Genomic DNA, 23,475 nt, shown 5'->3' on the forward strand with positions numbered 1-23,475 from the left:
AACTGGTTTAAAAATTATATAGTCACATGCAAAAAGTATTTCAAGAGACTACTTTGAAATTACTAAATAATTACTGCTTTTGCTCTTCTCTTGATCTGTCAAATGTTGGCATTAAAAACAGTCCTTGCAGTAGGATACTGTCACATGCAGAGGGGATAACAGACCCAGTTGTGTGATCCTGGGTGTTTTTTACTAGAGAAAACTGTCACCTGTGAGGTCCCTGGCCTGTTTGCTGCAGATGTTTGAGCTTGCTTAATATACTGGGCAGGGCTTGGAAAAACTGATCTTTAGGAAAGACAGGGAAATTCTGGCCTTGCCTATGTGGTTCAGCAACTGAGCAGTCTTAAATCACTTAAGTGAGGCTGTTTGTAGGTTGTCACTGACTGGTTTTTCCTCCCTTCCTGTTTGCCTGACCTGGGACCTGGGGTTTGATTGCAGAAGTAGCAAAGGCCACACAGTTGGAACTGAGCTTTGGTGGCAGTGTTGCTTGGTTATACAAAATGCCATATAAACACCAAGTGTAGTGAAACTTAAGAGTTCCAGTGATCAAGTAAGACATTGAATATGAATAAAACTGTTAATTCTTGATTTCTGGGTCTTGAAACAAACTGTAAAATAGGTACTGTATCACAATAGCTCCCCATCCCCGTGGGTTTTTGGAGGTGAATTACACTGAGCTTTGCAAAATGTGTGAGGTTTCTTTGGATTTGGTATGCCTGAAAACAGGAGCTGAAGTGTTCATTGTGTGTGTGTGTGTGTGCTTGAATGTTCTGTGTGGCCATAGCAGTCACGGGTTCATTCCACTGCCTTTCTGCTTGCTGTAATAGAGAGAAACTCTGTGGTCACTTATGGGAAAGACTTGGCAGATGCAGAGCCTAACCACCAAGATGTAAATCTTTTAGCCAGCAAAGCAGCTGGGCATGTGACTAGCCTGTTAGATGGCTTCTGTATAACCTGCTGCTGCCACTTTCTAGCCTTTCAGATTACTTTTCTGTGGTTGCTGTTCATAGGCAGGAATTTTCCCATCATGTGTCATCATGGTTGCAGAAAGATTTAGTTAGATAAGAAAATTGTATGTTGAAAATGTTAGCAGAATTAACCTCAAAGCATACTTACACGGATCATTTGCTTTTCAAAATGTCTTCCTGAATCTGTGGTTAGCTGTCCATGCCATGTGCACATATATTTGCTGTGAAGCTTAAAAAAAAAAGTAGGAAAATTCATGTATGCCTTTTTTTCTTTTTTTTTTCCTGCATTCCTCAATGGCTTTTTTATTTCTTCCCCTTCCAAAGGTCCGTACTCCTTAAATGGTTATAGGGTGAGAGTGTACAGACAGGATTCTGCCACCCAGTGGTTCACTGGCATCATCACTCACCATGATCTCTTCACCCGCACTATGGTGGTTATGAATGACCAGGTGAGTTGATGTGGATGATACTCAAAAAAAAGCTGCAGTAAGCTGTGCCTTGGGAGGTTCTCATTTTTGTTGGTAGCACTCAGAATCACACCAAGCTGGTTCAATTCCAGCAGGCTGAGGGTATCAGTGCACTGAAACTGCAGCACCAACTGCATTGGGCTGTCAGTTAAATCCTCCTGAAGCTGAGTATTTGTGCTGCAGTGATATGATTAATACCAGTCCTACAGTTTGTTCTGCTGTTGCTCTTTGAATGTTGAAGCCTTTGAAGTAAAGCAATCCAGTTTGAAGAACTGGTCTTCCCTGTCTGCTCTGTTGAGAATTTCTTTTCCCAAGAATGAAATCTTTCAGCACTGCAGTAATAGTTACCTTTTCCAAGCAATTGAAATAGTCACTTCCTGCAATTTATTGAATTAAGCATTTACTGCAGCCCCAATTTGCTGTGGTAGGTTTTAGTTTTATTATGGAATTTGATGTTGCAAAAAGAGTTAATACTGGTATTTTTAATGTCAGTAATGAATTCTATTTCAGGAGAATAGGGTGATGACTCAACAGTAATGGAGTCAATGACCCATCTGCCTTGAAATGACTGACAAAACCATGTGTGACAATAAAAATTTAAGACTAGTCAATTACTCAGATATATTCTTTCCCTTAATTTGCTCAAATTAGTATTCCCCAAATGTTACTTTTTTCACTTTGTGCGATGTCCTTTGAAGATATGGTTAGCATTTCCTACTTTATAAAGTATTTCTCACTAATAATGTTCAACAGTTCTAGAGTTGTTCTTTCCAGTCATTTTGGTTCTGGTAGCAGTTTTGCTTCTGTTGAAAGCAGTACTGTGATGTGCTTCTGCAGTATAATTTATAGTAGATTGAATTTTATAAAATATTTGTATATTGTAATTACTGCTTAGGGGTTATTCCATGAATAACTTATTAAATCTCAAATTTGCAGGTTAGTGAAGGGGGAGGGAATGGGTGGTGGGATACTTTTAGCTTTTTTTTTTTAAAAATTATTTTTACAATGGCATGTAAAGACACATTTGCTTTGGTTTGACGCTGTTCCCAGCATTTGTTGTGTCATATGTCAGTTCTGCTTGTCAGGATTAAGTAGGCTTTTCTCTGATTAGTCTTTAGCACACAAAATAGACTGGTGAACACTGGTACAGAAAATACAGATTAGGCATTGTCTGAACATCTGTGGATTGTTATTTTCTCTCTTCTCTTTTTTCTTTTTTTTTTTTTTTTTTCACATAAACCAGGTGTTAGAACCTCAGAATGTTGATCCTTCTATGGTTCAGATGACCTTTCTAGATGATGTTGTTCACTCTTTGTTGAAAGGTGAAAATATTGGAATCACTTCACGCCGACGGTCTCGTTCCAACCAGAACAGCAACACAGTTCACGTAGATACATTTATCTTTTTACCTAAATATTTTCATATATTGCAAATGTTAAAAATACATGTTTAAAGACACTAATTAACACTGCATTTAAGTCAATTAATAACAAATTATTTTTAGGGTCATTATACACGTGCACAAGCAAATAGTCCCAGACCAGCAATGAACTCCCAAGCTGCAGCACCAAGACAGAATTCTCACCAGCAACAGAGGAATACTCGGCCAAATAAGAGGAAAGGCTCTGATAGCAGCATGCCTGATGAAGAGAAGATGAAAGATGAAAGATATGATTATATAGGTCGAGGAGGTAAAAGTGGTTAATGGAAAGGGTGGGAGAGCTTTGTAAAACTGTATTAGACTGAAAATCTGATAGATGTGTTTTTATCTTTTGCAGAAAACCCCAAGACCAAAAATAAACACTTTCTTAATAAAAGAAGAAAACCTGAAGAAGATGAAAAAAAACTAAATGTGAAGAGACTGCGGACAGACAACATCTCAGATTATTCTGAGAGCAGTGACTCGGAGATTTCAAATAAAAGATTAACAGATTCATCCTCGGAGCAAAATTCAGAAAATGAGTTAAAAAGCAAGAACTCTTCAAAGATAAATGGAGAAGAAGGAAAATCCCAAACTACTGAGGGAGTAGAACAAACACTAACAGATAGACAGTCTCCATGGGATGAGGTGCAGCAGGATAAAAACCATGAAGAGACAGAAAGACTGAAGTCATCGGTCTTGGATCATCAGGAAAAATCTTCGCTCCATGCAGCGGAGCAGCCACCACTTTATGAGCAGAATGCCAAGGATCCACCTGTTCAAGAGTGTAATGCAGAAAAACATCATACTGTGGAGTTGAAAAATGAGCAGTTTTTACCCAGGCCTCCTACTCCTAAGTGTGCTGTTGATGTTACTAATAAAAACAACTCTGAAAAGGAGAACCAGGATAATGCTGCAAGTACCTTTGGTTTGCAAACAGTTCAGAAAATAGAATCTCACAGCAGTGATTTAAAGCAGCAATTTGCAAATGCAAATTTCCTTGAAGCAAGAAAACAGGAAGCCGATCAAAGTTGGGTTAGCAGTGTTGGTAAAACGGATTTGATACAACCTGGGGTTGTAAAAACATTACCAGTAAATGAACACTTAAATTCTGAAAAAGTGCAGTATGGCTCATTTATGTCTCCGTTAAACGTAGCTTCTCTAGCAGAAGAGAGTAAACTGCGTAAACAAAGTCCCGTCCCCGATTCTGTGAAGTCAAAATCTAGTGCTTCAGTTGATCATCCTAAAACAAAGTCACCTGATGTTAAGCCTAAATTCACCCAATCTTCCGATACTGTGAAGTCGAAGGTTAGTTCCCAAAACAGCCATGCTACTGGATTAACAAGGTCAGCCAATAAAACTGATCATGATTTGCCTAGGTCTAGTTTTCATCCGGTTCCAGCTAGAGTTAGTGCTCTAGAAGCTACTAAGAGTCCTCTTATCATTGACAAGAATGAACATTTCACAGTATACAGGGACCCCACTCTGATTGGACAAGAAACAGGAACTAATCACATTTCACCTTACTTGCATCAGCATAATTATCCTCTGCATTCCTCATCCCACCGAACCTGTTTAAATCCAAACGCACATCATCCTGCATTAACTGGTTCATCCCATCTGCTCGCTGGGTCTTCAGCTCAGGCTCCCTTGTCCGCTATTAACCCTCACCCCCTTAGCAGCGCATCCCACCATTCTGTTCATCACCCTCATCTACTTCCCGCAGTGCTGCCCGGAGTGCCTGCTGCCTCCCTGCTGGGCGCCCACCCGCGACTAGAGACTGCTCATGCTAGCAGCTTAAGCCATTTGGCATTAGCACACCAGCAGCAGCAACAGATGTTACAACACCAGTCTCCACATCTTCTCGGACAAGCTCATCCTTCTGCTTCCTATAATCAGCTAGGGCTTTATCCAATTATTTGGCAGTATCCAAATGGAACACATGCTTACTCAGGACTCGGTCTGCCCTCCTCCAAATGGGTCCACCCAGAAACTCCTGTTAACGCGGAGGCTTCCTTGAGAAGGGTAAGTTGAGATCCTTTCTTGATGACGTATTTAGCTGGGCCTGGTGTCTCCCAGCAGTGATTTCCTAGGTACAGATGTGGTAGTTTGTGTCACACTGAGTAATGTGATGGTGGGGTTTTTGAGTAGGCAGATAACTAGGACTGGAGCTACAGCAGTAACCACTGTCTCATGGTGGATGTGTGTAGGGCGTTTTTCCAGACCTTGATTTCCTAAGAATTCTAAAGAAAGATGAAATGTTTGATTTTGATTTATGACTAAGGGTGAGGTCAGCTAGCATGTTTGGGAACTCAAGTTCACAGGGTAAATATTTGCTGCCTGAAACTGTGTACCATTGTGTAAGTGAAAGATTAGGAGAAGTGAGGCAGTTGTCTTCATAGTGAAATTTCATACTTGTTCACTCAGTAATGGTGAAAGACAGAGAAGGAAGGAGTACTAAATGCAGTGGGAAGTTCTGGAGAGAAATACTCTTGCGTTTCTAAATGTTTCAAGCACACTGTACACCCATTTCTCTTGTCTTTACACCTATCTGTGTACCCTTTCTTGGAGTGTTATTTTCTCCCCTTCTGTTTCTTGTTGACACACATCTCTGCCTTCCCATCTGCTTTCCACTCCTCTGTATTCAAGTCAGGGTGATTGCTCTGTCTGTCTGCTGAGTGTAACCACTGCAGTCTCAGAAGAGGTGGTTTGTGTTTTTCAGCCTAGTGCCCAGTGTGGTGGTGGAGTTTGGCAGGCAGACGTGGCAATTACAGGAAGGGTTTTCTTAGCTCCTGAAGGCTTGGGGTATGGCATACTCATTGCAGGCACCTCAGAGGAATAGTGTAAGATGAAGCATGTGTAGTGCAGACAGAAACTTTGGAGAGCTTTACTGCCAGCTTCAATTAAACCACCACTGAGCATGTGCATACTGATCTTTAGAGGCTTTCAACTTGGCCTAATTTGGGCAGATTTTCACAGGGACCACAAAAGGCATGTCACTGACAGTGGTCCTTCTGCCAAATTGTAAGCCTTTGTGTCAAAGCTTGGCCTTCTGAATGGTTAGATTTTTTTTTTCATCATGGGGAAAGCTGTTTCTCCCCAGATTCATTCTTAAAAAAAAGCCAAGCCATTGTGGCTAAGTCTTTCCCAAAACAGTCAGTTTGAGTTGGCCCTGTAATATGAAGTGAGTTTGATCTAAAATGTGATAAAATCAAAATGTAGCAGTGAAGAAAAGCCTAAGAGAAAAAGATAGGTGGATTTATCTTTTCGTGTTGCTGCCTGCTCCACCCTATAGAGAAGTCCATTTTAAAAGAACTTAAGATAGACGTTGTTTTCACTTTGGCTGCCTGAAGAATGCAGCCCTGCATACTGAGGCACGTAGCTTTTTAATTATGTTGATATGTGGCAATTGTCTTGTGGTGACTTGTCTTCTAGCTCTTGCACTGGAGGCCTTTTTTAAATAGATCTTAGAAACCCAGAATGGGCGTTTCCAAGGTTGGTTTGCATGGATGCCACAATCGCAGAAAGGGATCTGTGTTTGAGCTGTAAGAGCAGCAGCAGCCACCCTTGGCTGGCTCAGGCCTGAGCCTTGTCTCTGAGCTGAGGGAAGCGTGCCCCAGTCCCACCTTTCCCTGCTGTCCTTGGGGGGCTGTGGCAGCTCCCATGTTTGGGCTGGGCAGTAGATGGTGCAGGTGGAGTCAGGAAGCTGTTGGAGCAATGCTTGGTGCTCAGGCAGATGTTCCCCAGCTCCTCTAGGGAGAAGGTGATGGGCCTTCTTTGCATAATACTTTAATGCAGCTTACAGGCTGCTCGTGGGAACACCCTGCAGCGTGGGAACTCCTGGCCGAGGAAACGTGCGCACTAAAACTGTCAGCACAAACCCAAGTGGCTGCTTTAAATATTCAAAAACACAGAAATCAGAACTTCAAAGTTGTAGCACCTGCAGATCTAGGCTGTGCTGTGTGCACGTGTCATGAGAGCTCTTGGCTCCCCTTCTGCTGCAGCAGTTCCCAGCTGGAGTTGCCAAGTCAGAGGAGAAGGATAGGGATGGACTGGTGAGGAGTGTAGGGAGGGGAAGGAGGTAGGGATGGACAAGCACCTGAGGCTTTGGGGTGTGCACAAAAGCTCACTCTTGTCCCCCCGTCCCTTCTTGGATTGTCCCCAGCACTTGAGCCCCACTTAACAGGTGCCCTGCTTTTCCACTCTGCTGTGTGCACTTCTTGTAAGCAGGTCTCCTAAGTGGGGGGGGGGGAGAGAGAGAGAGGGAGGGCAAGAGGAGAAAGAGAGCTGCTCCTGGTCTTTTCTGCAGGCTGGTACACAAGTTTCAGTAAAGATAAGAAAATAGAAACTTAACAAAGTAGTCGATTAAAAAACAGTTTCATAGATTAAGATTTACCACTGTGTCTGAACAAGGAGACCCACCTTTGGAGTGTTGAGGTACACAGCATAAAATTGGACTGTGTCTTTGCCATGCTACACAGTATGGCAAGTGTGTACATTTATGGTTTTAATAGCGTGATGATGATGATCAAGCCAAATAAAAATGCCTGACTAAATAAAGCAGATTAATTAGGATTATCATACTTAATTATTTGGTTGGGGCAGGAGAGGAACAATCCAGGAAGGAGATACTTACATCCCTTTTACTGAGATTTGTCATAAGGCTGGAGATAAAATTGCTTTTAGAAATATCAAGCCATATTTGTATTTTTTAAGAAATACTTCATGCAATTCTTTGAAGAGGTAATGGTCTTTTTACTAGTGAATATAAGTGTTGTCAGGTTGTCATTGGTTTATTAATTTTGATGAGCTTGAAATGCTGTTCTGGAATTAACTGCTCATCCTGAGTACTTGGAAATTAAATGGTTCTAAGAATGCTTCTGAAATGTGTTAACTGCTTTGTATGCTGAAAGTCTAGAGGAGGAAGTACAGTCATATTTTATTTAGTTGGTCAAAAAAGTGACTTAAAATGTTAAATTTTATTTACTGTCTATGATTTGGTACTGAAATATATTACTTTACTTTGATCATTGGTAGGACTTGGTAGAGTTACCCTTGTGGTCCCATGATTATTTTGAAATCTGATTTTCTTTTTGTTTTGGTTGGTGTCAACAGAATACTCCCAGCCCCTGGTTACACCAGCCCACCCCAGTGACCTCAGCTGACAGCCTTGGTTTACGGAGTCACATTCCTGTGCGACCGTCCAGTGCAGATCCCCTCCGGCCTCTCAAGCTGACCACGCATTCCAGCCCGCCTCTGTCCAAAAGCATCGTAGAGCATCGCAAAGAGTAAGTGTGCCACTGGTCTCTGTGGGTGAGGGTGCATTTCTGCAAGTGATGTTGCCTTTTAGCTTCATTTTAGTTTATTCATAAATGTGGGTGCCTGTGGGGGACACAGGCTTGTCACTGTGTTGCCTTGTTGTGACTTGGTGTGGTACTTGAGCTTGTGAGTCATTTGAAGACTTCTGAAAATTGTACTTAATATAGAGGAAAGTTTATTTTGTGTTAATAGATAACTTGGTTCAGGGCATGGGAAGAAAGGTCTTCCGTCTAGCACATGGTACTACATTCAGGCTAACCTGTGTTTGCTTAACCTTTCTTCAATCAGAGAGCTGGAGAGGAAAGCTTTTGCTGAACCTTTGCGTTCTGTCACCACTGCGCCAGTGAAGAGTGAGCTGGAGCAGAGCAGAACACAGACAGCAAAGGAGAGCCATATGCACAGACATTATGCAGATCCAATGTTGAACCAGCTGCCAAGGCCACCACAGGAGACTGGGGAGCGACTGAGCAAATACAAAGAGGAACACAGGCGGATTCTCCAAGAAAGTATTGAAGTTGCTCCTTTTACAGCTAAAATAAAGGCACTGGAGGGAGAGAGAGAGAACTACTCCAGGGTAACATCCTTATCTTCAAGTCCCAAAAGCCATTCAGCAAAATACGACAAAGATGCTGAACGCTCTGTGTCAGAACTGTACAAAATGAAACATTCAGTTCCACAGAATTTGCCACAGAGTAACTATTTCACTACCTTGTCTAACAGTGTAGTAAATGAGCCACCAAGATCGTACCCATCAAAGGAAGCTTCAGGTGTATATGTTGATAAGCAAACTAATTGTCCTTCAACAGCAGCTAGTGCCCAGGCTCTCCCCTCCTACATTTCTTCACTTTCAAAACCGCCACCTTTAATTAAGCACCAACCGGAAAGCGAAGGCTCTGCAAGCAAGATACCCGAGCAGCTTTCACAGTCAGCGCAGTCTCACGCTGTAAATTCTTTCAGAAGTGACAGCAGGAGCCCTACTCAGTTGTCAGTCTCATCTTCAAATACACTCCGGAGTATGCCTGCCTTGCATAGGGCCCCTGTGTTTCACCCTCCTGTGCACCAGAACCTGGAGAAGAAGGAGAGCAGCTACAGCAGCCTTTCACCTCCAACTCTAACTCCTGTTCAACCCGTTAATGCTGGTGCTGGCAAAATACAGGAATTGCAGAAACCGCCAACTTTAGTACCTGAGCCCAAGGAAGCCCAAACTGTTTACAAGGGCACTTCTGAGCAGAATTTATCAGAAATGTGGAAGTCTAATAATGCCCCAAATAATGAAAAAGTGGATTGGCACACCGAAAGAATGAGTGGAAAGTCGCAGTCCGCTACAGCGTCTGTTATTGTGCGTCCTCCTTCTAGCACAAAATATGAGAATGTACCAGTAATGCAGTCTGCTTCCAAAGATCGAGTTAGTGAGAGATCCTCAGCTGTGACAAATCCAGCAGATTGCCTGAAAACAGCGGAAGCCAGGGAGACTGGAAGAGTCATACTGCCAAATGTGAACTCAGACAGCGCTCGCACACAGTATGAAAAGAAATTTGCAGCTGTCTCGCAGGGCAGCATTCCTCGTGCTGTCACTCCTACCACAACTATCATCTGCAGCAGCACCAAAACGGATGTCACTGCGTCGGCAGCAGTGACCACCAGCGTGTCGAGCCGGGGCAGCTCTGCAGTGACGGACTCGGTGTCGAGCGCGGTGTCCTGCGCGCCCCTGGAGAGCGCGGCCCCGAGGGCGGCCGGCCAGGGCCAGGGCCAGGCGCAGCCCCAGGAGTGCAAGGTCAGCACTGCAGCTCCGGTTACATCCGCTGCTGGCAGCGCTGCTCAGCCCAGCTCGGCGTTCTCCACCTCTACCGACTTTGTTCATTTGAAAAAGCACAAGGCAGCGTTGGCCGCAGCTCAGTTTAAAAGTAGCAATGCTGCTGAGGCTGAGTCCAACTCTGTGAAAAATCAGACATTTTCAACCTCTCTCTCCCCAGACAGTGCTATCGTCTGTAATACAATAAACAAAGCGAACTCTGTAGGCAGTGGGCAAACTTCCCAGACGAGTCAGCCAAACTACCACACTAAACTGAAAAAGGCTTGGCTAACAAGGCATTCAGAGGAAGATAAAAACACTAATAAAAAAGATAATTCAGGGAACAGTGTTTCAGAAATTATTAAGCCCTGTACTGTCAATTTAATAGCTTCTACATCAAATGATTTGCAAAATAACATAGATAGCAAAATTTTGGCAGATAAGTTTGTGAAGGAAGATAAGCACCCAAGGAGAAAAGGAAAACGAACGTACGAGTCTGGCTCTGAAAGTGGTGACTCTGATGAAAGCGAGAGCAAGTCAGAGCAAAGGACTAAACGGCAGCCCAAGCCAACTTACAAAAAGAAACAAAATGATTTGCAGAAAAAAAAGGGTGATACCGAGGAAGAAGTGAAACCAAATGGTGTTCTTAGCAGGAGCGCCAAAGAAAAAAGCAAGCTGAAGTTACAGAGCGGCAGTAACAGCAGTGAGTATATTAATCTGATTTGGAAGACACAAAAGTGTGTGAAGTCCAACACTGTTAATCCTGGAGGGTTTGTCATGTACCATAGCTGGGAAAAGAGCTAAAAAACATGCCTGTGTAAATGAGTAGGTCCTGATTTATCTGTCTTGAGGCCATTTGAAATATCCTGGTGTAAGAAATAGACCATTTTGTATATCTGTGTTAACAAACTGGTTCTTGGCCTAAAAATAAGCAGTAAACCATCTCGTTTATGCTGTCCATCAGAATTGAGCAGGCTGGTGCATATAGCTATGCCACTTGTATTGAGCTCTCTCTATATATATATGTGGGTTTTTTTTTTTTTATTTTAAGATCTAATGCATTTATTTTTAGAGCACTGCTGGAGGGAAAGATTCTCTGTTGTTGAACTCTAACTCATCCTTTGATCAGAAAGCCAGAGGCAGTTCCTTGAGAGCCTGGTGCCACTCAGTTATGATTTGGTTAATTTAATGAAAGGTTTAAGGGAGAATAATTTCACACTCCTAACTAGCATGTGTAGTACATGGTGTTAACATCCCTCTTGTTTAAGGAATAAAAAAATTTAGGGAAATACAAATTTCCATTTAAATGTAATACTGTAACGTATAGCAGATTGTAACTAGATTAATCTGAAAAGAGAAACTGGTCTGCCAACATAAGGGATTTTATTTAAAAACTTGCCTTATTTTTATCCCAATTTATTCTTCTCCAAGGATTCTTCTTTGTCTTTGGTCTGGTTAAGTATTAGAGAGTCTACCATTAAATTACTTCTTGTGAGACTTTTTAAGTACAGGTAGCAAGAAAATGAGCAATACTGCCTGTAATTACATTCTGTGGCTTTTCACTGTCTGGTGTATAATGTTACTCTTCTGGTATCTGAGAGTACTTGATCCCTGAATTGTACTGGGTGCTGAAAGTGTTGTAGTCCATGTGAAGTATTCTAGATATTTGGTCCAGTGGTAATGGTACTTCTTCTTTCTGCTCACAAGTAAAGGGAAGATCAAGGCAAACATGCCTGTGAAATCTTTTCCAGCTTCTCTTCTTCAAGTAAACTGCAAATACATGTATTTAACATGTTAAGTGCTTATGATCTTTCTGCTGTTGCAAAAGATTTTTTTTTGTGGTAAATTTCTGCAAGAGAGCTGGTCAGAGATTTTTCTTTCAAAAAGAACTTTCCACGAAGATTTTACGCAAAATCATAGTCAACCTTGAGGAGCTTTCAGGAAAGATAATGTTCCCTTGGAACAGCTGCCTGGGTTCTCTCTAGGTGGCTGGAGGTAACTGGCTGTGCTAGAGGCTCAGTGGCAGCTTTGCAGCATGGGTGGTGTGTGGATCTGCCAGGTTGAAGAGTGCTGTGTCCTGATGCTGTTTTGGAAAGCCCCCGGGAGCTCTCAGAGCTCCGGGCTGTGAGGCTCCCTCCTGCAAAGCCCTGCACGTGCTGGGGGCCTTCAGGTGCCTACCCACAGAGCTTGAAGTCTTAGCAGCTACCAGGTGACACCCAGGATCTCTGCTTCCAAGGCAGAAATCATTGTTTTGGACTAGTAAAACCTGTACTTGTGCCCCTTTTACTCCTCGGGTTTTAATCCAGTGACTGTCATGCCTTGGGTGAGTGTGGAATGTGGTTTCTAGGCCAAGAACTGAGGCACAGGCAGTCTGTCACTTGTAAAGTTTGCACAAGTCATCTCTGGCAAAACACCAGTCTGCACCCAGGTACCAAGTCCAAAGTTAACACCCTGACCCTTTTATCACCCTACATCAGATCCCTGTTTACAGGACATGAACTTTCGAGAGTAGTGGTAGATGAAATGACAGATAATTCTCCCTGTCTGCAGATAAGAGTGGTGCCACTTTCAAGACTCCTTAAAATGAAAGCTTGGTTAAATGACAACAGGGTTGAGTTTCAAAACCTGTATGTGAAAATTGCACTTATTACTCAATAGACTTGCTCCTCATGTTACTCAGTGTCAGATCTGCTGACTTCAGTATCGAAAATAGAATTATACAGCTTGGCCTTGCAAAGCCAACAAACCAGAGTGTAAATGGATTCTGTGAATATAACTGCTATTCTGTAACTTAAAAAAAAAAAGTTTGGAAGGAGTTGGAATTTGGTTTTAGGCTATTTTTTTAAGCTCTGCTGTTACTCATTTAAGTGTGGCTCTTTTTGCCCACACCTTCAGAAACAGAGTACAAACCTAACTTTCTTGCAGTATTGTATGTCTTTGCTTTTTTTATCAGAATGAGATTCTGAAGATGGTTTTAGTAGAATATCTGGGGAATAATACACCTAATATAAGGAAAAATGTAGTGTCTTGGGAGCTTAGCAGTTACTTAAGTGTGCTCCTGCCTGTGCAAGTTTTATTGGTACCTTTGCTTTTTCACTTGGCTGCTGACAGGCAGGCAGGTGGAAATAAAAATGAAATACATTATGCAGGTAACAAATGTACCAGAAAAAATGTTGAATTCTGACTATCTTGTCTCTGATGTGTGAGGAAGCAGTGCCAGTACCTCATCTGAAACTGTCCTTCCTTTTGCAGCTGGGATACCTCGCTCCGTGTTAAAGGACTGGCGCAAAGTAAAGAAGCTGAAGCAAACGGGAGAGTCCTTTTTGCAGGATGATTCTTGTTCTGAAATAGGACCAAATCTACAAAAGTGTAGAGAATGTAGGTTAATAAGAAGTAAGAAAGGAGAAGAACCCACTCACTCACCAGTATTTTGTAGATTTTACTACTTTAGGAGGTAAGTATGCCTAATTTCCTGGTAATGTGGTGCTTCAGCTTTTAAAAATAATATTGACAAAGGACTGGCATACTTGAAAGCATGTCTGATTTTTCTGGCTCAGTCTACCCGATAAAAGACAGCATCTATTTTAACAGTATTTACATTTGCATTTCTTTTGTGGATTGACTTCATTGCTGCTTAAAAGCTTCATAGCAAAGACATCAGAACATCTGCCTGCTGTACCTTAGGCAAGCAGAAAATACAGCACATCACCATTACACAGGTGTCTGACATTTGAAGTGGGATTTTCAAAAGGCAAGCTTCACTTTTTCTGGACAAGTTGTACAACCACAGAGTTGCACTTACTTGTAATTGTTCTTATGCCAGTATATGGTGGGAATGTTGCTCAGGGTTTTATGGGAGTTTTCTGAGGACAGAGAGGAGTTGTGATCTCTTCTTTTTGGAATTAATGGCCCATCAAGGAAAACTCACAAGGAAGGAAATTTCCTGGGGTTCAGGAAGCTCCAAGAAAGGATAAAACAGCTTCAGTTTGTGTATGGATTGTGCTGTCAATATTAATTCAACTTGTATTTGACAAGACATTGTTCCCTAAATGGGGTTTAATTTTTTTATAATGAATCTTCAGTCACAAGACTTGATAGATCTGTAGCAATCATTTCAAGGTTGGACTCTGAATACCTTTTCTGTTAGGATATTTGCTTCCATGTTTGGCAAAATTGGAATTTTGGTTGATTTTCTTCCCCCAGTCTAAAGGAGAGAACATAAGGGTTTGCCAACATTTTTAAAAAACAGTATGGGATGTTTTTATTGTATTGTGGTAAATTTTACAGCAGTTAAATTATTTTCATTGTGTTTAGGTAGTTGAGCTTGAATTGCAAAAGACGTTCACACTTCTTTTGGAAATGGTTGTTTTGGAAGCTGAAAGTTGATAATTTCATCTTGTTCATTTGAATACATATCTAAATGCTATTATTGATACTTGTAAATTCAGAACTGTCTTGATGCCATAAACTCCTTAACTCTTATAATCACATCTGTATAATGACTTATCCTGTTTTGGATAAGATGGAAGGATTAATTGTTACCACTTAAAAATAGGCTAAGTGCAGCCAGGGTTAGTAGAATGGCCCTGGGTAGGGCAACAGGAAAGCCTTTGAAAGGTCAGAGTTTAGTGGATATAAAAACGTTAGCTTCTGTTGCTGATTTGTTCTGCCTAGAAAAATTTCAATGTAGTGTTTGAACCCTTGTTTTCTCAGTATGAGAGTAGTGGGATACAAGAATCTATAAAATAAAAGTCAAAGTGAGTCAATAGAAATCAATGTCTGCTGTCACAGACATTCTGAAAATTGAAAGTGAGAAGGGAAAGTGGGTGGAACCCAACTTCAATGAAAATAAAATAGAAAAAGAAAATTTTTCTGTCTGCAATTTTCAAGGAGTAGTAAATGCTAGAGGGAGAGAATGATGAGTGAATGGAATGGAAAAAAAGTTCCTAAAAGGTTAGTTTTAGTTTTTGTGCTTCCTTACTTATCCTTTTAAAGCTGTTTTCATCAGTAGGATTTATTTTAAAATTTAAGCATTATGTAGGATGATAAGGTGGAAAGAAAACCTCTGTGTTGTAAGATATAAGCAGCAAGTAAATTGGAAGTCACAGAGTATACTGATACATGCAGTTCAACTATCTGTTTTCATTTTTAGGTTGTCTTTTAGTAAGAATGGAGTGGTTAGGATAGATGGTTTCTCCTCTCCTGATCAATATGACGATGAAGCGCTGAGTTTATGGACACATGAAAACTACGAAGATGATGAACTGGACCTAGAAACTTCTAAATACATTCTAGATATCATAGGGGATAAATTTTGTCAGTTGGTAACCTCTGAGAAAACAGCCATGTCCTGGGTGAAAAAAGACGGTAAGGAGCCCTCAAAGCTCTCAAGTGTTCTGCAGTTTTTCTTGGATGACCTTTGCTTCCTTTTGTGCAGCTCTCTCCCCTGGCTGTTGGATTTTCCTAGGCTGTTTGCTAGGAGGACATGCTGGGGAGGGTTCCTTCCTCAGTGGGCCAGCCCAGTCAATCCCCTCCCTGTGCTGGTGGCTGTGCCAGGCCAGGGCCAGGCTCCTGGTGGGTTTGGAGCAGCCTCCATTGCCAGCTTGGCCTCCAGCCAGAGCAGGCAGCTCCCAGCCAAGGCCTGTGGTGAGCCAGGTACTGAGTGCTGCCAGCAAATGGTGTTTGTGATGTGTCTCCTTTCCAGAACAGAGGAGAGGAGTGGAGCAGTGTAGGTCCTGCAGAGCCTGTGCTGCCACTGTCACCTCCCCACCAAAGCTCCCCTCCATCCTTCTGGCCCACAGCAGATGGGCACAGCCTGGTGGCTCTGCTAATTCCAGGCTGTATGAGGAGGAAGTGGAGCAGAAAACATGTACTAGCCAGGTCTCCTGAGCAGGCACCTCCCTCCCCTTCTGCCAGCTTCAGCTGGGCAGCTCACTGGTTTGGCTGCCCTTTAGATCAAATATGTCCTGGGGGCAGTCAGGTGAAAAACCCTCATGAGTGCATGGGTTAAAAGTGTATGCTGAAAAAGTTCTTCATGCTTGCAGGAGTGTATTTTCTGTATTACTTTAGTCTGTGCTTTCTGAATGCCTTATTTCTTTATAATGTGTTGATAATAGGTAGCATTGAAGGGGATGCTGTGTAATGGAACTAAGAGGGCAGCTCTTGATGGCCTGTTCATGAAGGATCACTTTCCTCCCCCAAAACCCACTTGTGTCTGGAGGGAAACTTATGAATGCTTCATCTATAAAGACTATTCATACTGTGCTTTGCATTTAAATTTCAGTCCTTTTATTCTGCTTATTTTGTATTTCAGCCAAAATTGCATGGAAGAGAGCAGTGAGAGGAGTCCGTGAGATGTGTGATGCATGTGAAGCCACATTATTTAACATTCATTGGGTCTGCCAAAAATGTGGATTTGTGGTCTGCCTAGATTGTTACAAAGCAAAGGAAAGGAAAAGTTCTAGAGGTCAGTTTTTTATGAACTGGAGTATTGTATAGGCTGTTTATTCTCATTTGCTGCAGAGCTGCTGATTCACTAGAACTGTCTTTCTGTAAAGTGTTAAATTACTTCTTGTGTGTATTGGTTTCTCTTGGATCTTTTTTGCCTCCTTTTTTTGTCAGTAGATATAGAATCAGTCATTCTGAAAGCAGCTGTTCTGGGGGCTATTTTAGCTCTTTGTCCACATTTCAGTCTTGTTGTGTGGATTGCTTTGCCTTGCCCCTCAAGGTTAAATCTTGTTCTTTGGTTGAGACTGGTGCTCAGTCACACCTCCCTGTTTATGGTAACTCATTGCTGTTAAGACTTGCCTTGATTTAAATGCTTTCTGGAGTCCTCCCTCCAGAAGTGGCCTGTCATACTAATGTAACATCCTATTTTATAGTTTTATCATAAAAAAGAGAGAGAGAGAGAAAAATTGGGATGGTATTTAAAATGAGTGTTGATGGAAGTTTCACAATCCATAAGCCTGCACATATATGTGGTTTATCCTGTGCTCTAATGGAAATGTCTGCTTTAGTCTGGAGAGAGAGAAGTATAATCAGCAAACCTCTGATTTCTGGGTGACCCAGCTGGGTTGCAATTGAAAGGAGGAATGACTTGGAGGATTGATTTGGGCTTGGAGCCCTCAGCTGTGACAGTGGAGTGCAGGCTGCTGGTGGAATGCACTGCCTTCCCTGGGAGGCAGGCATTGTGCCTGGCACAGTTCTGTGGTCAGACACTGTGCCAGGAACTGATTCAAGGATAATGCTGTTTTGAAAAGCAGTTCCATGTTTGTCATAGCCTGTAATGTCACAGATGTGAAATGTTAGTAAAATAAAGCTTAACTGTTAGGTGGCAAAGCTTTGCCAAATGGAGAGTCTCACCCACTTTGTCCCTGGCTTGCAGTGACAGGCCTCCTACACTGAAGTTTTTAGGGAGCTAATGTCAGTATTTTCCTGCACTGAGAGCATTTGTTACTGCTTTAGTGCTGGAGGCTGCTTCAGCAGCTCTTCAGGGGCTGCAGTCTGTGTGTGCATCCCTCTGACGTGGCTTGGGACTCATGCCAAACATTATTTACCCTGGTGGGAACACACAGTCAGAGGCTTTTTATAGTATGTGTTAACCAGCCAGGAAAGTTTTAGCAAAATGTCTTAGAAGTTGGAACAAGCAGTATAAAGAAGGAGGCTTCTCTTCAGTTTTCTTACAGGGAGGACTTTCTCCTTTCTGTTGATTGCATTTTATGTGTGAGAGCAGAAGTACAGCAGCTTCCCTTGCTGCAGATTAATTTCTAATGATGCTGTAGGATTCATGTGAACTGTGTTGCTTCTTTGGTACTCTCTTAAAAAACGTTCAGAACCACCCACCCATCTCTATATAATAGGACTTTATATTACACCATATTTCCTGGAACCAGGAGTTGTTTTCACAGTTGCTGAATGTAACAGAGAATCCCCTGGTTTTCCCCTGCTTCAGCAGGAATGTTAGAGGTTTAAATATTCCAGATTCAGATCCTTATCAATGACTTCTCTTATCACTTTACTACATGAGTGGATGAATATGCAACCATTGTTACCTTCAGACAGTTTATGGCACCATCAAGTGGGATGCCATTTTATGACATTTCTGTGAGAAAATAGATTAGGTAGATACATACTGCTCTGTTGTCTTGATTTATTTATGTTTGTCACCAGTTGGATATTCGGATGTTTTAGGTGCTACAAAAACTACTGACTAGCTTATAAATTTAATACTTATCTGAAGGAACATTTGAAACACTGTACCTACTACAGTGTAAAAAAATAAAAAATGCTTTAAATGTGTTAAATGCTTCCTATGTTGTGTTCCTTAGTTTAAATTGCTGGAGCGAGCAAACCGGTAAAAGGCTTGGAAAAATTCCTTAAAATTAGCGGTTCAGTGAATAGGACTGGGGATGGAGAGAGAAATTGAGTTCTTTCTGCCCCAAAATCGCATAGCAGGTTGTTGACCAGTTGCTTGGCCAGACATTTTTTACTCTCATTCTTCTTGTGTATTTTTTTAAACATTGCAAATTTCAGGAGAGTCTTCCTTAAAGCTTTTAGAAAGCATCTTCTACCAGTTAGGCCCTTTCTGCTCACACCAATGATTTTCAGCCAGTACATAGAGACTTCAGGTTTCATGGTTGCTTTAATGTGCCATAAATCTGTGATGCAGCTTCCCTCTCCTTTGTGCCACCAGTACCTCTGGTGTAGCTGCATCATAAGCTGAGTCAGAGAGATGACTTGGTTAGAAGTTCATCTTTTTGGCTTCTCTGGGGAACTCTGGTTGAAAACAGACACTTCCAGTTGGAGTGTGGATTGTGTCAAATTAGATGAACCATAAAATCACAGCCTAATTATGTCCCTTTTCCATGGTAGGATTCATCCAGAGAGGCTCATGGCCTTAGTAGCAACTGTAAAGGATTTCAGCCTATGTTAAATTGGCAACTCAATAAATGTGATAAAAGGAATACACTTTGAAATTTGGAGGTAATTGGCAAGGGCCTGTGTTACAGATGAAGCTATTTCAGTATTGTTTAACTCTTTTCATTAATGTGAAAAGTAGCTGTTGTATGCAAGTCCTTGTCACACTGGATGCCTGGACAGCAGGCCTGTATGTGCAGAGAAATGTTTCTGACCAAAAGCAGTCTGAAAGGCCTTAGCTCTGTCTGTGTGTGTGCAGTGTAAGGGAAGTCAAACACTGGCAATCCTATTTTGCAGATAAGGAGTTGTATGCCTGGATGAAGTGTGTGAAGGGACAGCCTCATGACCACAAGCACCTGATGCCAACACAGATTATTCCAGGCTCTGGTAAGACCATATGCAAACAAGCAGAAGCTGCTTTTTCCCCAGGTCTTTCTGTGAAAGCAGGGCCAGAGTTGTTTCTTGAAACTTCTCATTTTCCATTTAAAAACCTGGGAATTGGGTTAAATTGTTGCAAGAAGGCAAATGCCTCTGGGCAGTTACCAGCACTGGGCACATCTGATGATGGTGAGAGTAAGAGGAGTGTGCTGACAGATGTGTAAAGGGGTTTTGGGGACAGGCAGTGAAGAAATGGAGGGCCTTTTTTGTGATGGATTTGTACCTTTTCACGCAGAATGAAACAATCAGAATGTATTTAATAAATCTGACCTTAGCTGTTAAAAGAAAATGTTTAAATAATACCACTGAGGCAAAGGAATTTTGGGGATTTGTTTTTCACTGTTGTCTGTCCCATACCCAAAAAAGAAAAGAAAGGTTTTGGTTGAGATGATTGAGCAGAATGCAGCGAGTGAGCTCATTATAATTGAAAAACTAAGCAGGAATCATAAACCCAGCTAGATTCAGATTTCTGCTTACAACCAAGTAAGTTGTCTGAAGTAGTGCCTTTAGGTGTGGTGCAGTGGTTGTTAGCACAAAATTTCTGTCAGCATTGATATGGAGCAGAAAATAGAAAACTGAAATGTGGCCTTAAACATATTAGGTAAATTCCCAGGTTATTTTAAGCTGAAAATACAGAACCAAGCCATTATTCCACGAGTTGTTACATGTTAGTTCAGGTAGAAATGAAGGTTGGGTAGATTCCATAACAAATTCAAATTGTGACATTTCCCAGAACAGGTTCTAGACTGAAACTGGTTTGAATTTTAAACTGTGAAAGTGAACCACTCATCTGGAAACAGCACAATGAAGACTGCCTACTTAACCTCAGTTTTGTTCTTCTGTGAATGCCCATTATCAAACAGCCTTCATTTGCATGCTCACATACTGATTTTTTTGTCAAGACATGGCTCACTTCAGTCTGTAACTGATGGTTTTATTGAATGAAGCAATGATATACCCATTGAACAATGAGAAGTAAATAATTACTGGCTTGCTTGGTGTGTGCCATGCAATGGGAGTGCAGACTAAAGCTCAGATTATTCAGAAGAGTAGTGTGCAATTATTTAATTGAGTGTCTCTCTGCACAAGCTTAAAGATAAACTGGGCAGTCAGTTTGGAGTAGTTTTGAGTGGTAAATTCAGGATTTTTAATAGTTAAAACATCACTCTGTGTATGTTGTAAAGAGGGTCACAATGATTGACAGCTAGTAATGTTTTTCTCCTTAATTGTCTTTAGTTTTGACAGATCTTTTAGATGCTATGCACAATATTAGAGAAAAATTTGAAATTAAATCCCATTGTCAGTGCACCACCAAGCAGAACACACAAGCTGGGAAGCTCCCTGCAATGAATGGTGTGTCTCAGGTGAGTCTAAAATTCGTGTGTACATTGCATCTTGAGTGTTCTGATCCTGGTGGATTTTTGTATTTGAATAGTACCAGTTGCATTTCAGTTTGCATATGTGGGGGTTAAATACTGGCCGTGTCTTTGAAATACTTTAAAGTGAAGCTGTGTAGTTAAAAATAAATTTGTTCTTTACAGGTTTTGCAGAATGTCCTTAACCACAGTAATAAAATTTCTCTGTGTATGCCTGAGTCTCAACAGCAGAATACTCCTCAAAAGTCTGAGACAAATGGTAACACAAGTCCAAGGAGTGATGTGAGCACAGACAGCAAGTTAACACCACCTGAATCCCAGTCCCCACTGCATTGGCTGGCTGATCTTGCAGAGCAGAAAGCCAGAGAAGAAAAAAAAGGTAAATATTTGAAATTGTCATATCATGTCTGTGACTTTGGGGGCACTGCTGGTACCTTTCAGATGACACCAAGCTGGGAGCGTGTGTTGATCTGTTGGAAGGTAGGAGGGCTTTGCAGGGAGGCTTGGAATGGTTGGATGGATGGGCAGAGTCCAGTAGGATGAATTTTGTAAGTCCAAGTGCTGAGTCCTGCATTGTAGCCACAATAACCCTGCAGTGCTGTAGGCTGGGGACAGGGTGGCTGGACAGTGCCCAGGCAGAAGGGACCTGGGGGTGCTGGTGACAGCTGGCTGGACATGAGCCAGCAGTGTGCCCTGGTGGCCAAGAAGGCCAAGGGCTCCTGGCCTGGGTCAGGAATGGTGTGGCCAGCAGGAGCAGGGAGCTCATTCTGCCCCTGTACCTGGCCCTGCTGAGGGCACACCTGGAGTGCTGTGCCCAGCTCTGGCTCCTCAGCTTGGGAAGGACCTTGGGACGCTGGAGCCCATCCAGAGGAGGCAATGGGGCTGGAGAGGGGCTGGGAACACAAACCCTGTGAGGAACCACTGAGGGAGCTGGGGTGCTCAGCCTGGAGAAAAGGAGCCTTATCACTCTCTACAGCTCCCTGAAAGGTGGCTGTGCTCAGGTGGGGCTGGGCTCTTTCTCCAGGCAGCACTGAGAGAACCAGAGGGCACAGTGTTAAGCTGTGCCAGGGGGAATGCAGGTTGGATATTAGGAAAAAGATTTTTGCACAAAGAGTGATAAAGTACTGGAATTGCCTGCCCAGGGAGGTGGTGGAGTCACCATCCCTGGATGTGTTTAAAAAAGGATTGGATGTGGCACTGGGTGCCAGGGTTTAGTTGAGGTGGTGTTAGGGCATGGGTTGACTTGATCTTATAGGTTTCTTCCAAGCTAGTGATCCTGTGTGATTCTGCAATTGAATTAATAAAGAAATAATGCCATTTGCTGTTCACAAAAAGAAAAGACACTGTTCTTTCTCCTCCCTGGTGGCATCAGAAGATCACTGGTGGAATGGCTGCATGCTGGGGAAGTATTTTCAGCTACAGCATTTCTCACTCAGGACAGGCACTCACTCAGCTGCAGGTCTGAGATGCTGAGGGAGGCCTTTGCTTGGTCACACTGTCTGACTGTGTTTTGAAGGATGCAGTTCATCCTCTGGTGTGTTTCCAGGTGAATAAAGCACTAGTGCTGCACAGTCTGGTACCACCACTAGGAAGTGCAGGGTACTGGTGCTGTTCCTGTGTGTGCACCATGATACAACAGCGTAAACTTGCAATGATTATTTTTGTTTTAGAGAACAAAGAATGTCCTTCTGGAAAACATTCGAAGGAAGGGAAGGATCAGGATAATTTGGAGTCCCCAAACTGTAAAAGTTCTCCTCCTTCATCCCAGAACAACGAGCAGGGCTCAACCTTACGAGATCTGTTAACTACAACAGCAGGCAAACTGCGTCTGGGCTCTACAGATGCTGGCATTGCTTTTGCTCCAGTGTACTCTACAGGAACAGCAGTAAGTCTTTACAAGATGCACAGTTTTTCTCTTAGGATTTGAAAATCTATCAGTCTGTTCTGTCACATTACAGTTAGAGCAGTCTGATAGGTGTATTGCTTTAAATACTCATTCATAATTGAAACTTCATATGCACACACATTAACATTTTATTTGTTTTTATGTGTGATGCTAATTGATACAACATCAGAAATGTTACTCTCTTTCAAAAGGAATTGCATTAAGTTGCTTTTACACTGTTTAAGCATGCATTTGTTTTCTAACAGAGTGGCAAGAGTGGAAGGACTATGCCAAACATTCTTGATGATATAATTGCTTCAGTAGTAGAAAACAAGATTCCACCAAATAGAGCACCAAAGATAAATGTAAAATCTGAAATAAAAGAAGAGCCAAAGGATGATAAAAAAAGCATTCAGGATGACTGCAGTAAACGGTACAGTGATATCCAGTATTCGTGGATCTGTGACAAGCATGTTCTGTGGCTCAGAGATCATAAAAACACCAACAACTGGAAACTCTTCAAAGAGTGCTGGAAACAAGGAAGGGTAGGTATTGAGCAGCTTGGTCAGTAAGGTGACATCAGCAGGAGCTCTGGGGAGTTGTGTATTAAAGGACAGATATGCCTAACTCCATGTTTAAAACTGGGGGTAAAAACAGGTTGTCAGGTAGAGCCCACAGATGAACCTTGTGTAGTTAAACTTGAGGTAACCAGTTACAATAAATGAGACATTTCTGTTGTGGAGTTACAGATTGCAGGAAGGGGTGACACCTTTGGATATGGGTGCTGTTGGAGAAGTGTTAACAGCTCAGTAAGGCCAAGGTCTTCCATGTGTGTTCCAGACACATGTGTGTTCCAGTTCAGTTAAAGAATTTGTCTACTTGTGAAAGGATAAG

The 23,475-nt window shown here is 42.1% G+C and overlaps 1 protein-coding gene across 4 annotated transcripts in view; it reads left to right on the plus strand.

Moving 5' to 3' along the window:
• JMJD1C (jumonji domain containing 1C) overlaps window positions 1–23,475 on the plus strand; it is a 159,745-nt gene that overhangs the window by 124,024 nt on the left and 12,246 nt on the right. For 3 of the 4 annotated variants that reach the window (XM_036385398.2, XM_036385400.2, XM_036385401.1), the window contains 14 exons: window positions 1,293–1,417; window positions 2,679–2,822; window positions 2,940–3,126; window positions 3,214–4,880; window positions 7,971–8,143; window positions 8,463–10,669; window positions 13,219–13,420; window positions 15,119–15,333; window positions 16,280–16,432; window positions 19,180–19,269; window positions 20,557–20,684; window positions 20,862–21,075; window positions 22,367–22,581; window positions 22,848–23,126. In XM_036385398.2, the coding sequence (XP_036241291.1) occupies window positions 1,293–1,417; window positions 2,679–2,822; window positions 2,940–3,126; window positions 3,214–4,880; window positions 7,971–8,143; window positions 8,463–10,669; window positions 13,219–13,420; window positions 15,119–15,333; window positions 16,280–16,432; window positions 19,180–19,269; window positions 20,557–20,684; window positions 20,862–21,075; window positions 22,367–22,581; window positions 22,848–23,126 (5,999 nt within the window). The remainder of the gene's footprint in view (window positions 1–1,292; window positions 1,418–2,678; window positions 2,823–2,939; window positions 3,127–3,213; window positions 4,881–7,970; window positions 8,144–8,462; window positions 10,670–13,218; window positions 13,421–15,118; window positions 15,334–16,279; window positions 16,433–19,179; window positions 19,270–20,556; window positions 20,685–20,861; window positions 21,076–22,366; window positions 22,582–22,847; window positions 23,127–23,475) is intronic. The other variant, XM_036385399.2, reaches the window with a different exon arrangement.

This window comes from Molothrus ater, chromosome 8 (assembly GCF_012460135.2).
Source record: "Molothrus ater isolate BHLD 08-10-18 breed brown headed cowbird chromosome 8, BPBGC_Mater_1.1, whole genome shotgun sequence".
In the NCBI taxonomy this organism is placed as follows: domain Eukaryota; kingdom Metazoa; phylum Chordata; class Aves; order Passeriformes; family Icteridae; genus Molothrus; species Molothrus ater.